This window comes from Eriocheir sinensis, chromosome 28 (genome assembly GCF_024679095.1).
Source record: "Eriocheir sinensis breed Jianghai 21 chromosome 28, ASM2467909v1, whole genome shotgun sequence".
Classification (NCBI taxonomy): domain Eukaryota; kingdom Metazoa; phylum Arthropoda; class Malacostraca; order Decapoda; family Varunidae; genus Eriocheir; species Eriocheir sinensis.
This window is the reverse complement of record NC_066536.1, coordinates 2,722,456-2,737,066: the sequence shown is the minus strand read 5'-3', so window position 1 is coordinate 2,737,066 and position 14,611 is coordinate 2,722,456. Positions and strand designations below refer to the sequence as shown.

Genomic DNA, 14,611 nt, shown 5'->3' with positions numbered 1-14,611 from the left:
ACTGTCTTCTTTTTTTAAGCTGCCGTGTTATTTAGAAAGCCAGGCAGAATATATACATACATAGAGAAAAATGAATTTCCTGTGTGCTGCAATTCCTGCAAAATTGTATGTGCATGAAAGCTGCGGAGTCCGCGAGGGAGCCGCGCGGCATAAATTGAAATAGAAAAGAGACTGTTTCATCGATCAGAGGAGACCTCCCGCCAAAATGAGGACTGATAAGAGACACGCACCGCCATATTTCGCCTTACTTACCTCCCTCCCTCCCCTCACGCCCCCTGCTTCCTTCCTGCCCCCCTCACAGCTACTCCCCCTTACCTCCCTATACTAACACCATTTCCCTCCCTCCCTTCCTCCTGCCTTGCAGCTACTCTCTCCCTCCCTCCTACCTTACGTCCCCTTCCGCCTCCCTCCCTCCACAGTCCACACACCTCTTACTCCATTTCTCTTTCCATGCTTCCTAATTCCTACTCCCTGCCTCAATCCCTGCTACTCCGTGATTTCTTTTGTATCTCTCTTGTCTTCCCCCTTTCCCTTCGTCCTTTCAGCCCTTCCTTTCCTTCTCTTTCCACTTGCAATTCCCTCTTTCCTCTCCTCTCTCACTTCCCGACTCACTCCCACGACCCACTCCCTGTCTTCCTTCATCCTCCCACCTCTTCAGCCAACTCCCAGAAGAGAGGGGAGAGGCGGCACCACTGACCACTTCACCACTCCCCCCTCTCCCTCCCTCTCTCTGCCTCTCCCTCTGCCTGATTATCTATGTCTAATACGTCACACTCTCTCCCGTAATTAATAGTGAAGATTGGCTATAATTAGTGATTATTAACTTATCACATAACTTGCGAGAAGAACAATAAATGAGGAAGACGTAGTGAGAGAGAGGAGAAAAAAAGGAGGGAAAAATGTTTGGTGGATCAATGACACGAGTTTAATAATAATAATGATAATGAACCCCATGAGCCAAGCGGTAGGAGGAGGAGGAAGGGGAGAAAGGGAGAGAGGGAGGAGGAGCAAGCAAGGGAGGAGGCTGCTTACATGTCGGGCCGTGGTACACACTTTCCTTGGCCGAGCACAGAACTGACTAACCCAAATTTTCAAAGAACGAAGAGTGCAGAGTTGCTGATGTAGAGTAAGGGAGCGAAGGGAGAGAAAAGGGTATAAGGAGGGAGGGTTTAGGGTGTAAAAGAGGGAGAAAAAGGGAGAGGATACGGAAAGGAGGGAGAATGGGAAAGAGGGGTTGACAAGGAAGGGGGATGAGAATGATGTTGGAGAGAAGGATAAATGAATGAAAGATATGAAGGAGAGGATGGAGGACAAGGGAAAAAAGAGGAGGTAAATAAGGAAGGGGAGAAGGGAATGGCACTGAAAGAAGGAACGGGGAGGAGGGAGAGAGGGAAGAGTTGGAGTTAAAGAAGGATGGGGAATAAGGAAATGAGATTGAAATAAGGAACGGGGAAGGGAAGAGGAATGGGAAAGAGGGAGAGGGAGGAGATGAAAGGAAGAGAAGGGGAGGAGGGAGAGGGAGTTGGAAGGAAGAAAAGGGGGAGAGAGGGAGGAGTCAGAAAGAAAAGGTGGGGAAAAAGAATATGTAAGAAGAGAAGGAAAGGAGGGAGAGGGAGGAGTTGGAAGGAAGAAAAGGGGGAGAGAGAGAAGAGTTAGAAAGAAAAGGTGGGGAAAAATAAACTGAAAGAAGAGAAGGTGAGGAAAAGGAGTTGAAAGGAAGAGAAGGAAAGGAGGGAGAGGGAGGAGTTGGAAGGAAGAGAAGGTGGTGGGAAAGGGAGGAGAGGGAGGGCATGAGAGGTCAAACAGGTCAAACACGAGACAAAATGACTCCGCCGCTGCAGGTAGGCGTGGGTCCCTTCACTTCCTTAACCACACCCCTGGCCCCCCTCTGTCCCCCTGCCCACACCCCTGCCCCCCTTCTGTCCCTCCCCCCTATAGCCCCAGAGGAAGCATGGCCCACACCCCAAGAACACGAGCTCCTACCGCCCTAGTGTTCCTCTCTCTTCCTCCCTTCTCTCCTTCCTCGCCATTCTATACCTCCCTCTATCCCTCCTCCTGTTCTCCTTCCCCGCCATTCCTTCCCCAACCCTCCACTTATCTTCCTGTCCTCCTTCCCCTGCCAGACTTTCACCCTCCATATCTTCTCTTGTTCTCCTGCTCAGTCCTCCTTCCTGCCTTTAATCCTCCATTCCTCATTCTGTTCCCCGTTACATCCCTTCCTTCCTCTGACCCCTCACCCTTCTTTCTCTCCTCCTTTCCTTCCCGCCCTCTAACTTTCCATCTAACTCCTCCATCCCCCTCCTTCTGTCCCTTTACATCCCTTCCTTCCTCTGACCCTTCACCCGTCTTTCTGTCCTCCTTCCCTCCCTGCCTTCCTCCACGCCCTTGACACACTGCCACGCCCCCGCCCTCCTCCTTCTCCGACCCTCGCAGGCACACGGACGTCCCCTAATTTATGCGTCGCGGCGAAAATTAAGTCCCTCATCTGATAAACTTAAAAGTCTCTCTGGTCCGCGACGCCACGAAATACTGCCCGCTTGCTGCCCCTCGCCATGTACCGGGCCATGACGGACGTGACTCTGTTTGTGGAGCGTCCTTCGTTTTTTGTGAGGGTGAATAAACTCGCGAGGGAGGAAAAGTCTCTTGATCTGATAAACGTAATCTCTCTCCTGTCAAGAAAAAAAATATAGTACCGTTCCCTATCGCTTTACCGAGGAAGGAAATATGAAGGAGAAAAAAATTATTAGAGCAACTACCGAAATGAAGGGGGAATATAACAAGCCTTTCTTTTTTCTTCAAGGTGAGCTAATTAAGGTATCTCAGGGGAGGGCAGTGCGTTGGGGACATACTATTATACTCTACTCATTCATTTTTTTTACAGTTAAGGGGACAATCCAAAAAAGAGGAAAAAAAAAATCCCGCTCTACATGAAGGAACACAAAGGGCTGAAGTTCAAGACGTAGGAAGGAGGTAATACTCGTACAGAGGGAGATGGACTGGCCCAGAGTTACCAGTGAAAGGGATGATATAATGAAGACACCGCTTTACTCTTGCATTAGGGAGTAGGACATCATGAGGGCACTGGTTAACTCTTCCATTAGGGTGTAGGACATAATGAAGACCCTGGTTAACTCTTGCATTAGGGAGTAGGACATGATGAGGGCACTGGTTAACTCTTGCATTAGGGAGTAGGACATGATGAAGACACTGGTTAACTCTTGCATTAGGGAGTAGGACATAATGAAGACACTGGTTAATTCTTGCATTAGGGAGTAGGACATAATGAAGACACTGGTTAACTCTTGCATTAGGGAGTAGGACATAATGAAGACACTGGTTAACTCTTGCATTAGGGAGTAGGACATAATGAAGACACTGGTTAACTCTTGCATTAGGGAGTAGGACATGATGAGGGCACTGGTTAACTCTTGCATTAGGGAGTAGGATATAATGAAGACACTGGTTAACTCTTGCATTAGGGTGTAGGACATAATGAGGACCCTGCTTAACTCTTGCATTAGGGAGTAGGACATCATGAGGGCACTGGTTAACTCTTGCATTAGGGAAAAGGACATAATGAAAACACTGATTAACTCTTGCATTAGGGAGTGAGACAATAAAAAAAGACGTTCAAATTTAGTCCTAGAGTTGTGTGAGGGCCGTACCTTTATGGCAAGGAGGGAGATGCAGGCCCCCTGGTCCCTGAAGGCGAAGTAGACGCCCTTTTTGGTGACGGGAATGGAGCGGATCTCGGCGTTGATGATGATGTCGGCCGAGTTGGTGAAGCGGCCCTCGTCTGCGGCGATGCGGTCGATCAGCTTGTAACTCTCGGGCTCCCAGAACGGCGGCTCTTTGGTGGCGGCGTCGAACTCGTAGTACAGCAGCGAGAACGTCTCCTTGCCTGTTGTGAGGGTGAGAGAGGATGAGGGTGAGTGTGTGTGTGGAGGGAGACGAAAGAGAGGTAGGAAGGTGTATATGTGTGTGTGGGGGCTCTGAGTGTCATCTGGGTGGTAAAGGTTGCATGGGTTGTTACTGAAGTGAGGTATTAAACAACCTTTAAAGTGAAGTCTAACGAGGAAGGTGCGTGAACCATTTTATAGGTAAGACTAACTAAGACTTCAAACATTACTCATTTGGGTGGAGCGAGTATACATTGTGCTTTATAAGGAGGGTGAGTAAGATACCGTAAGAGCCTGACAGCAAAGTGAGGCGGAAAGTGTCAGATTACCCCACAAGACTGTTAACATAAAGTGAAGGAATTAACTGATAGTCACCAAGGTAGTCTAGACCGCAGCCACGTATAGAAAAATAATAACACTGTAAATAAAAATAGCGGTGGAACAGAGTAGGTACAAAAGTCAGTCGGTGAAAAAGATAAAATAAAAACCTTCCCTAAAACGGCCAAACTTGACTTAGTAATAAAACAAGAATGTCAAACGAAAGGTGACGAGACTTTTTTCAGCTGGCTGTGTCGCAGTTGTTCATCATTGTTTTCAACTTTCCTGACGTGAGGTACTTTTCCGAGGGTGACGATTCTGATGATGAACAAAAAAGTCATTCCACAGAACTGATAAGAAATTGATATTCACGCATCGGGGGACCTGGGTGGCGGCGACGGAGGACGAGTAATAGCAGTAGTAGTAGTAGTAGTAGTAGTAGTAGTAGTAGGAGGAGGAGGAGGAGGAGGAGGAGGAGGAGGAGGAGGAAGCAGAGGAGAAGGAGGAGGAGGGGGGCGACTCAATAATTCAGAACCGCCGTTTAACACCACAGGTAAGACTCGCACCTGACTTTCACGTTACTCTGCAATTAGGCGACTTCACGGCGACTCAGTAATCAAGTCGCCGCCTAACCCTAACTAACTTTGGAGCTGTGACAGATTTTCGCGTAATGTTGGAAAATGAGTCTGACCTTCACGTGTCTCGGGAATGTGTTCAGTAGAGTGGCAAGTAAATGTCATGATTAGAACTTTTATTAAAACTATTTATCTGGTATTCTTGAGTGTAACCGCGAGCCTCGGACTGGGGAGTGAAGTAAAAAAATCCTAAAAATCCTAATAAAAAAGAAAACTAGTAAGAAAATGTTAAAATCAATTACACACACACACAAAAAAAATGTACCGTAATTAAACTCAGCTCTACTTGAAAAAAGAAAAAAAAACGTACATCAGAGACAAACCCAAAATAAATCCAAGGACATTACTAACTATACCGTAAAAGAACACACATAAAAAAAAAAACAGACAGGCAGACACAATTATATAGAGGCAAAGATACAGACACACACACACACACACACACACACACACACACACACACACACACACACACGGGCCGTACTCACAGGAGAGGGCGGTGCCGGGGAAGAGGGAGCAGTCACGCATGGAGAACTGCACTTCGATGTACATTCGGTTGGCGGGTCCTCGCTCGATGAAGGGCGTCCACAGCCAGTTGTTGACGTTGTTGTACGCCACGTCACACACCACGTAAGACCGCCAGTTGATGCCATTCTCGAACTGCGTAAAGCTCTCCTCCACCCACTGTAAAAGAAGAAAGAAAACACATTAATACCTGGTTCTTCAGAGTAAGGCTCCTAATAAATTACTCACTGGGTCACAATTCTTCACAATCATGCAACTAAACATTGAAAAGAGAAGGAAGAAAACGCACTATCACCTGGTTCTTCAAAGTAACGTTCGCGATAAATTACTCCCTGGGTCATCTTTTCTTCACAAACAGGTACCAAAATACTAGATGCCGGGAGGGATATATTTCTTAACAGGCAAGTCTTCAAAAAGGTCGTGCGCGTAATGTTTCAAATAAAAGTCACAGGAAGGAAAATCTGGGGAACACCGCATTAGCATCAAGGTACACGAAACGAGGACTCAGGAGCACCAAGATCATATACTTAAATTCTCCTCCGCCTTTTATTAATGAAGGAGAGAGACACACGAGGACCATTAGCCTCCAGGAATGTCAACCTACAAGGAAATCAGGTTATGCGGACACGGCGTAAATTTCTCCTTCATTCTCCTTAAAGGAAAATATGAGAGGAACATAAACGCCAAGGAATATTAGAGGAGGAAGGTGTTAGCGTGTGTAAGTACAGCATGCCTAACATTCTCCTCCGTCCACTTCAAGAGAAAAGATTAGAAAACCCCCCATTTACGTTAAGGAATAATCTAAACAAAAATTCTGATGGGCGTGTTAAATACTGCTTAAACGTCACTCGATGAAAAAAAATATAATAAAAACTATAGAAAGAAAGCGACATATAAACTTACGGACAAAATAAAAAAGTGGTGTGTTTGGTTATGAAGATATGGAAAGACATGAACAAGGTAATTGCTTTCTCTTTTCGGCCACTCAACTCTATTTAGGAGCAGTAAGTAGCGGGCTTTTTTTTTCATTATTGTTTTCTTTTTTTTTTACGCCCTTGCACTGTCTCCTCTGCTGTAAAAAAAAAATGGACATGGAAGCTAAGGGGCAGCGAGGAGGGTTTAGAGGGAACGAAGTGGACGATCAGCGATACGAGACAATGAAACACAGGAACAAGGCCAAGGAAACGCGGGGATGACATCAGGGAAGAGGAACATCGACGTAAAGAGAGTCTGAAGAGTGTCCGGCTACTTATTCAGGGACACGGAGACACGAAGGTACATAACCGAGACACAGAAACATACGAACCACTGTAATGATGGCCAGAGATGACATCGGAGCCAAAAGATATCGAAGTAAAGAGGAACTGAGGAGTGTCCAGATAGTTGTTCAAAGACACGGAGACACGAAGATACTTATACGAGACACAGAAACAGAGGAACCAGTGTAATGATGACCAGAGATGATAGCGCAAAAAGACATTGAAATAAAGAGGAACTGAAGGGTGTCCAGGTACTTATTCAGAGACATGGAGACACATAACGAGACAAAACGAGACACAGAAACAGCAGAACCAGTGTAATGATAACCAGAGACGCTATCAAGGCAAAAAGACATCGAAGTAAAGAGAAACTAAAGAGTGTCCAACTATCTACCCAAGGCCACAGCGACGCGTAAGCACAGATACGGATAAGGGAGACACGAGGAGGAGTCGCTGGAGCATGGAAAGACAGGGAAAGCAGACGGAGTGCAATAAGGAATACAAGGTTATGGGTGACGGGTACAGGGAGACGTTTAGTGGGATCAGGGAGAAGGTGGAGGAGACGCGGTATACGGATGGGTCTGAGGATGGGGATGTAAGGGCTTGTGTTTGTTGGGTTAACGCTGACGGAGAGGTTGAAGGCCACCGGGGAAATGAGGAGGTAATGCAAACGTACCATGTGGAAGGAGGTCGTTTAGAAGATAGAAAGATGGAGGGAGGGAGGGAGAGCGAGAGCGAGAGAGAGAGAGAGAGAGAGAGAGAGAGAGAGAGAGAGAGAGAGAGAGAGAGAGAGAGAGAGAGAGAGAGAGAGACCCTGATCCCCATACTCTCCTTCTTCAATTCACAACGTCAACGCAACAACACAACCACCACAAGAACAAATGTGTGCAAATAACGAAGTCAATTAACCATCACCAGTACCCTTGATCACCACTTGACTTTTGTGGCGCGGTGACAACCCAACTCTTCCCTTCCCCTCCCCCCCAAACCACCATCACCACCACCACCAGCAGGGCCTCAAAGGATCTCCGGAGTGCCAACAAGTGCCAGCTCGTTAGTACCATAATGGGGTCTTTTATTATCCGCTTCATGGGCGTGGTTACCCTCTATATACACCACTAACCCCTCTTCTCTTCTTCCTCCTCTTCTCCTTCGCTCTGGTTTTCTGCTATAGACACCCCGAGTACCTCATCTCCTCCTCTTCCTCCTACTTTTCTCATATATACGCCTAATACCCCACTCCCTCCTCCTCCCTTCCCTCCTCCTCCTCCTCGGGCTCTTCACACCCTCTCAGCACCCTCCACACACACCCTTGCGCCCCGTTATCACCCTCACTGCCGCTCCCGTAAACAGGATCGTCGCAGAGTTTTGTGTGTCAGGATTACAATCATTATCTTCGTTCCGCCACGAGGCTGGCACGTCCTCACTGCCATCCACCCATCGACACCCATACAGTGTACACCTTCCCTCTTTACGGCGACACCACTACCATCATCACCATCTTTGTCATCATCATCATCATCATCATCATCATCATCGCCGCTGCTACTACAATATTTATTTTTTTCCATATTCTCTGTCTGTCCGTGTCTCCCTCCTTCCCGTCGTCATCACTTCCCTCCGTCGTCACCACCGTCGCCGTCTCCTCCCTCAACTAATCCTCACCATCCAATCTCGAGCACCATTGCCGGCGCCGTTCTCGCTATTCCATCAATGTTCCAATATCCATAACTATCACATTCCTTAAATTCCTTATCGTTGCCGCCAAAGTCTCCGCCGCCGTGCCATGGCCACTTCCCGCCTCGCCATAACGCGCCGCCGCGCCGCCCGCTGGTCAGCAGGGCGGCCAGGACGCGGCTCACCGGGGCGTGAAACTGTCCCCGGCGAGGCGCCGTAAAAAGATAAACTACGTCATTATATCCTTCACTGCGCTCCTTGTGTCCCTTGTAGGGGCGCCGAGGAGTGGAGGGGCGGTGTGTGTGTGTGTGTGTGTGTGTGTGTGTGTGTGTGTGTGTGTGTGTGTGTGTGTGTGTGTGTGTGTGTGTTGGTCTAATATTTTCAGGGCTTCCGCTGAGTGTCTACAAGGCATTTGGGTGGTCTTAGCAAGGGTGAGAAAGACAAGGATGAGGGACTGGTGAGGGAAGGGGGGCGGCCCTTCCCCTTAGTCCCCGGGGCGGGCGCGGCGGGGCGAGGCAGGGCAGTAAAAGATAAGGGAAATATCAGGGTGTGGCCTCTTGTCTCAATCCTGTGCTCCTCAGCGTCCTGCGCCTCACACGAGTCACAGGCGGGTGGCAGAGCATGGGAGGCCGGGCTGCGGCGGGCAGATCAAGCCCTGTAATGCGAGGCTCCGTCTTGCCTAATACCGAGCCGCGGCCTGGCTGGTGCGAGGCGTCCCGGTGAGTATGGTGCCATGGGTTAGCTACGAGGCCGTATCTTCTTAATTACTAGGTACGTCTCGCTAAATAAGAGGTCACCTACAGCTTAATAAAAGGCCCCATCTAACAGGCGTGAGGCACGAGGGCAAGTGCGGTGGGGCCAGGAATATATATATGTATAAAAAATAATATGATGGTGGAGGGAGCCGCAGCCCGGCCGAGGAGGGAATTACAAGAACTTGCAACAGAAAACGGCGCGAGTGACAAAAACTGAGGGAGGGGCCGCGTCCCGCCGGGGAACTGGAGCGACGGCTGGCGACCCAGGGTGGTCCGCCGCCGCCCACCCACAGCGCTGCCCACACCCGCCCACTCAGCCCCCGCCCGCCCACTGCACCCACCACCATTAAGCCCGACATACACTACCATCACGACCAATATCCTTGCTACGACACAACCGCAACAATCTGCATTACCAACAACAATCATCTTGCAAGCACCACCACCATCATTCTCATCCTCCACCAACCACCCACCATCACCACAATCCCACCCGCCGCCCCACCACCACCACCACCACCGCCACTGCCACCGCCAAGCCCGGTTTTGATAGCGGGTCTGGAGATAATGGCGGAGGCTGCCGTGCCCCGCCGCGGTGCTGCCTATCAGCCTCCGGAGAGCGGCGGTGCATCCAAAACACGGCTGATCCCCGGCTCTGACTGACTGGCTGCCGGTGAGTGTGTATGTGTGTGTGTGTGTGTGTGTGTGTTGGGAGAGGTACACGTATATCGACAATGGAATGATGGTTGTGCAATTTAAGTCAAGGAAAACGGGGAATGATGAAGATGAGCAAATGAGAAAGGGATGAGGCAGGAGGAAGAGGAAGAGGAGGAGGAGGAGGAGGAGGGGGAGGCATATAAGTGCGGTGATGGAAGATAAAGAGGGCAGGAAAGACAGGTCCGGATGATTGAAAAGTAAAAGAGCATCAATTAATATCAACGAAACCGAAGATGAACGAAAACGGAAAGCAACATGAGTAAAAAAAAAAAAAAAAAAAAAACGGACAACACAAACTAGTACACAGACAGACAAAGAGAATAGAACACGACCTTAAAAGTAGATAAAAGTAGATAAAAGGAGAGAGAGAGAGAGAGAGAGAGAGAGAGAGAGAGAGAGAGAGAGAGAGAGAGAGAGAGAGAGAGAGAGAGAGAGAGAGAGAGAGAGAGAGAGAGAGAGAGAGAGCGGAAAATGACTCCTGAAAAAATCTCCTACAAATCGAAAAACAAGTTCCAAGCCTAACAAGTTATCACAAGCAACATTATTACTCCATGCCGCCGCCTGTCCATCCCCCGATCCCCCCCCCACCACTCCAACCCCCTTTCCCCCACCCATCCCCACCCTCCACTAATGGCCTTGAACGACGGGCGGGTGCTTCAGAGGCAATGCACACACACACACACACACACACACACACACACACACAGTCCACATTTCCCACCATAGACTTCAGGAATGCACACAACCTCCAAATCATCATCATCATCTCCAATTCCTTCGCTCTAAGCCACACGCGTTTCCGTCTTCCTCCTTCCTTCCCTTTATCTTATCAGCCTCAACACAGCACAGCGCAACACAGAAGCACTCAGCAAGGCAACACAATCCCAAGCCATCCACATACTTACTCTGGAATACTTGGCAACGCCGTGAGTGGCTGAAGAACCAATTGATCAACCAGTTAAGCAAAACAAACCCCGAGCAAGGAAAACACGAGCTCACGTCAATGAAGGAATGACCTAGAACCGAAATACTGCAGGTCAATAGATGAGGTCAGGTAAGTTCGAGGAGAGAGTCCAGGAGGATGGGAGGGAGGAGTGGAAGGAAGGAGGGGAAAGAAGGCAGAAGGTGATAGGAATAGGGAGGGGGAGAAAGAAAAAAAGTTGAAAGGGTAGGAGGAAGAGAGCGATAGAGAGGAGGTGGAGTGGAGGACGAGGAGGAGGAAGAGGAAAAAGAGGAGTATAAGGCGGAAGAGAAAGAAAAAGAAAGGGAGGAGGAGGAGGAGGAAGAGGAGCGGGATAAGAAGGAGGTGGAGGTGGAGGACGTGGAGGTGAAGGAGGAAGAGGAAGAGGAGGAGGAGAAAAGGAGTATCTCGTGAGTCCTGCCACAGTGACCATTCATCAGGACTCCCCTCAGAGCGACACCACGGCGAGGCACGTGAGGGAAATACACCGAGCCGCGCCGCCCCTTGAGACAGGCGGCGCGGCGTCGGGGGCACACGCAAGGCTCAGGCCGACACTGACAGAACAAAAGCCTTCGAGTTTTTGTCGCCATCATTATCGCAGCTATAGTTTTAACATAAATTATTGGCGCCGTTCGTTTCTTCGACTTTCTCCTTTATTCGTTCATCGGCATAATGCAACAAGGTGCTCTCCGCGTCCCGGCCAGTGCCCTCGCCAGCGACCCAACCTTCGTGCCGCGGCGGTACTTCGGAGGAGGAGGAGGAGGAGGAGGAGGAGCTGGGTAAGGAGGGGGAGGAGGATGAGAATGAGGATTGGGATGAGGAGGAGGAAGCGAGATTTTAGAAGACTATATAAGGTGAGGGACGTGGAAGCTATTTAACTACTGGTGTGTGCAAGCGTGTTTTGTGTTTTATTTACGACTGTTTTGGGCTTTGTAATTTATCAGTTTCTTGGTTTGTGTTTGTAAATTAAGCTTTTGAATTATTGTTACTGTTGTGAGATTTTTCACCTGTCATAACGCTGGAGCATCAAATCTTTATTGTGGAGTCCTGACCTCAACGAACAATCTATCTATCTGTGTGTGTGTGTGTATGTGTGTGTGTGTGTGTGTGTGTGTGTGTGTGTGTGTGTGTGTGTGTGTGTGTGTGTGTGTGTGTGTGTGTGTGTGTGTTTGCTATGGTGCTCGGGGGCGCTCGGAGCTCATCTGAATGTGGAGGCAGACGCGGGGTCCTTGCCGCCGCGACGCCTCCCCCGGGCCACGTCCCACATCCATCCCACGCCTCCCTAACGCTGACAAATCGCTTATTTGAAATTTACGAGGGAATAAGACCTCAGCCGGTGACCTCCAGCGGGAGAAGTTGGCTGGGTCGCGGGAAAACGAGGCGAGGTGAGTCCCTGCATGTCTCCGCTTTGGTGCTGCAGGGTCGAGGTGTTTGAAGGTGGGGAGATGGGGAGGAGGGGGGGGACGAACTGCATGGGGCGAGGCAGAGGAACGCCAACAGGCAAGGGAGCAAAAACAGTCGTCCCTCATGTAGTGCGACCCCTTGCTTGTCTGTCGGACTTTGTTTGTTCAGTTTACGAGGCGCGCGGAGTAGCAGCAGCAGCAGGGGCGGGTGGCAGCAGTGGGCGGAGAGAGGGAACGCCATGTGGGTCTTCCAGCCCGAATAATGGCGGTTGTCAGCACGTAATTCCTGCTTCCTCGTGTCGTATCTCAGCTCAAACACCGTCTTTAGCCCGCACTCTTAACGCCTATATTTCATTACCCGGCGCCTCCACTACTCTTTACAGGAGCGCCCGGGCCTACCGAGGAGCAGCATCCGGGCCGCCGCGCTTGACTTCGTGTGAGGGACGAAAAGAAAATGGGCAGCGGCTCCTTGGCCCTCCCTCGCCCGCCCAGGCATTAGTTGGCGTTAAGGCGGCCATCGTGTGTTTATGAAGAAGAGCGAAGAGGGAAGCTTTAAGAGGCAGGGGCGGGCTGTTGATGCTCCAGGTGTGAGGAATGGCAGGCGGCCCACACCGAAATTACTACCAAGGAACAAGGGCCATGGTTTAAGAGAGAACGAGAGCGAGAGCGAGAGCGAGAGAGAGAGAGAGAGAGAGAGAGAGAGAGAGAGAGAGAGAGAGAGAGAGAGAGAGAGAGAGAGAGAGGACAAGGGTAGCGGTGGGGACGGGGGCTCAATCAAAAAAGAATAACGACCCCGACGAGACGGGATAAATAAGGGAATAACCTTATGGAGTGACACAAAAAAGTACCGAAAAATGAAGTAAACAGGAAGAAGACCTCGCAAAAAAAAGGTCATGAGGGCGTTTTCCAGAGCGCGAAGAAGAGATGACGATGAAGAGGAGGAGGAGGAGGAGGGAGGGTTAGGGGTGTAAGGAGCTATAAAAGGCGTCTGGGAGGAATCAAGCAGGTCACTTCCCCGCCTTACCCTGACAGACACTGAATTATATATGCTTGGACCGGGCCGACGCCGCTTCAATATTACATCCCAAAGACCGCTGACTCGAGGAGGAGGAGGAGGAGGAGGTTGAGAGGAAGAACTAGAACAAGGAAACAGAAGCAACAGAAACAGCATGAGACGGAAGAGGAAGAAGGGCAGAATGAGAGGAGAGGAAGGAGAGAGGAGATGTAGAACGAGAAGAAGAGGAACAGAAGTAGCAGAAACAGAATGAGGAGGAAGGAAAAGAGAGCCAGAATGACAGGAGGAGGAGGAGGAGGAGGAGGAATAGGAAAGGCGGCACTGCTGAGTTCGCTTGCATGAGTCAGCATCTCTGTAACTCACTCTAGCAACACCATCACTGACCATCACCATCCGCACCGTCACCTTCATTTACACCTCCACTGTCACCCATTACCAACACCCTTCAAGACTCATTTACATCTCCTTTTTTTTATTTTTTTATTTGCTTCTTCTTTCCATCTTGCTTTTTTTTTCTTCGTTATTTTTTTTTTATTATATTCTACTAATTGCGTGATCTACTTTACTGTTTTCTTTTTCTTCCTTTCTTCTAGCTGCCATTCTCTTACTTTCCCTATCTTTTCTTCTTTATCTTGTTTCTTTTCATGTTCTCCCTTTTGTAATATTAATCATTTTAATTACAGATTCTTCTTTATTACCTTTCCTAATCATCACGCACCTGCCTCACTGAGCTTTTGAAAGTTTGGAAGCAACACACACGCACACACACACACACACACACACACACACGATCACCACAATCACTTTACAAGCCACAACACAACAAAACTCACCACCAACACCACCACCACCACCACCACCACCATCACCACTACTAAAATAAAACCACTAGGCCAACGCCACAGCAATAATCCAAACATCAACAACAACAACAATCAACGTCACAACAAGAACAACACCAATAAAACTGTCCATCAAGCAGAGTTTGGAGAGAAAACAGTGTTACCACCACCACCACCACCACCACCACCACCACCACTACTACCACCACCACCATTACCACCATCCTTAAAAACTGTGACGTGTGCTCTTTTCTCCTTCCCTTTTTCTTTTTTTTCCTTCTCTCTAGCTTGTATCCCTTCTCTTAGCACCATTTGGGAGGGAGGGGAGGAGATAAGGGGTGGGGGAGAGGGGGGGATGATGGGGAGGAGAGGGAGGGAGGGAGGGAGGAGAAAAGAGGGGGGGGGAGGCGAACTTCCTCCCTCTTCTGTTTCCTCTCTCCCTGTTTCCCTCTTCCTTCATTTTCATTTCAGGAGGATGGGAAGTCAGAAAGGGGGAGAGGAGGAGGAGGAGGAGGAGGAGGAAGAGGGGAGGTAGAGGACAAGAGATGGGGGTGGAGGGCTACTTCTTCCCTCTTTCCTACTCTCTCCCTGTTTCCCTCTTCCTT

The 14,611-nt window shown here is 49.4% G+C and overlaps 1 protein-coding gene across 14 annotated transcripts in view; it reads right to left on the bottom strand.

The window, feature by feature from the left end:
* LOC127004359 (ephrin type-A receptor 4-A-like) overlaps window positions 1–5,534 on the bottom strand; it is a 57,341-nt gene extending 51,807 nt beyond the window's left edge. For all 14 annotated transcript variants that reach the window (XM_050871962.1, XM_050871967.1, XM_050871966.1 and 11 more), the window contains exons 1-2: window positions 5,341–5,534; window positions 3,666–3,901 (exon numbers count right to left, since the gene is read on the bottom strand). In XM_050871962.1, the coding sequence (XP_050727919.1) occupies window positions 3,666–3,901; window positions 5,341–5,404 (300 nt within the window). In that variant the 5' untranslated portion in view covers window positions 5,405–5,534. The remainder of the gene's footprint in view (window positions 1–3,665; window positions 3,902–5,340) is intronic.
* Window positions 5,535–14,611: the final 9,077 nt, after the last annotated feature.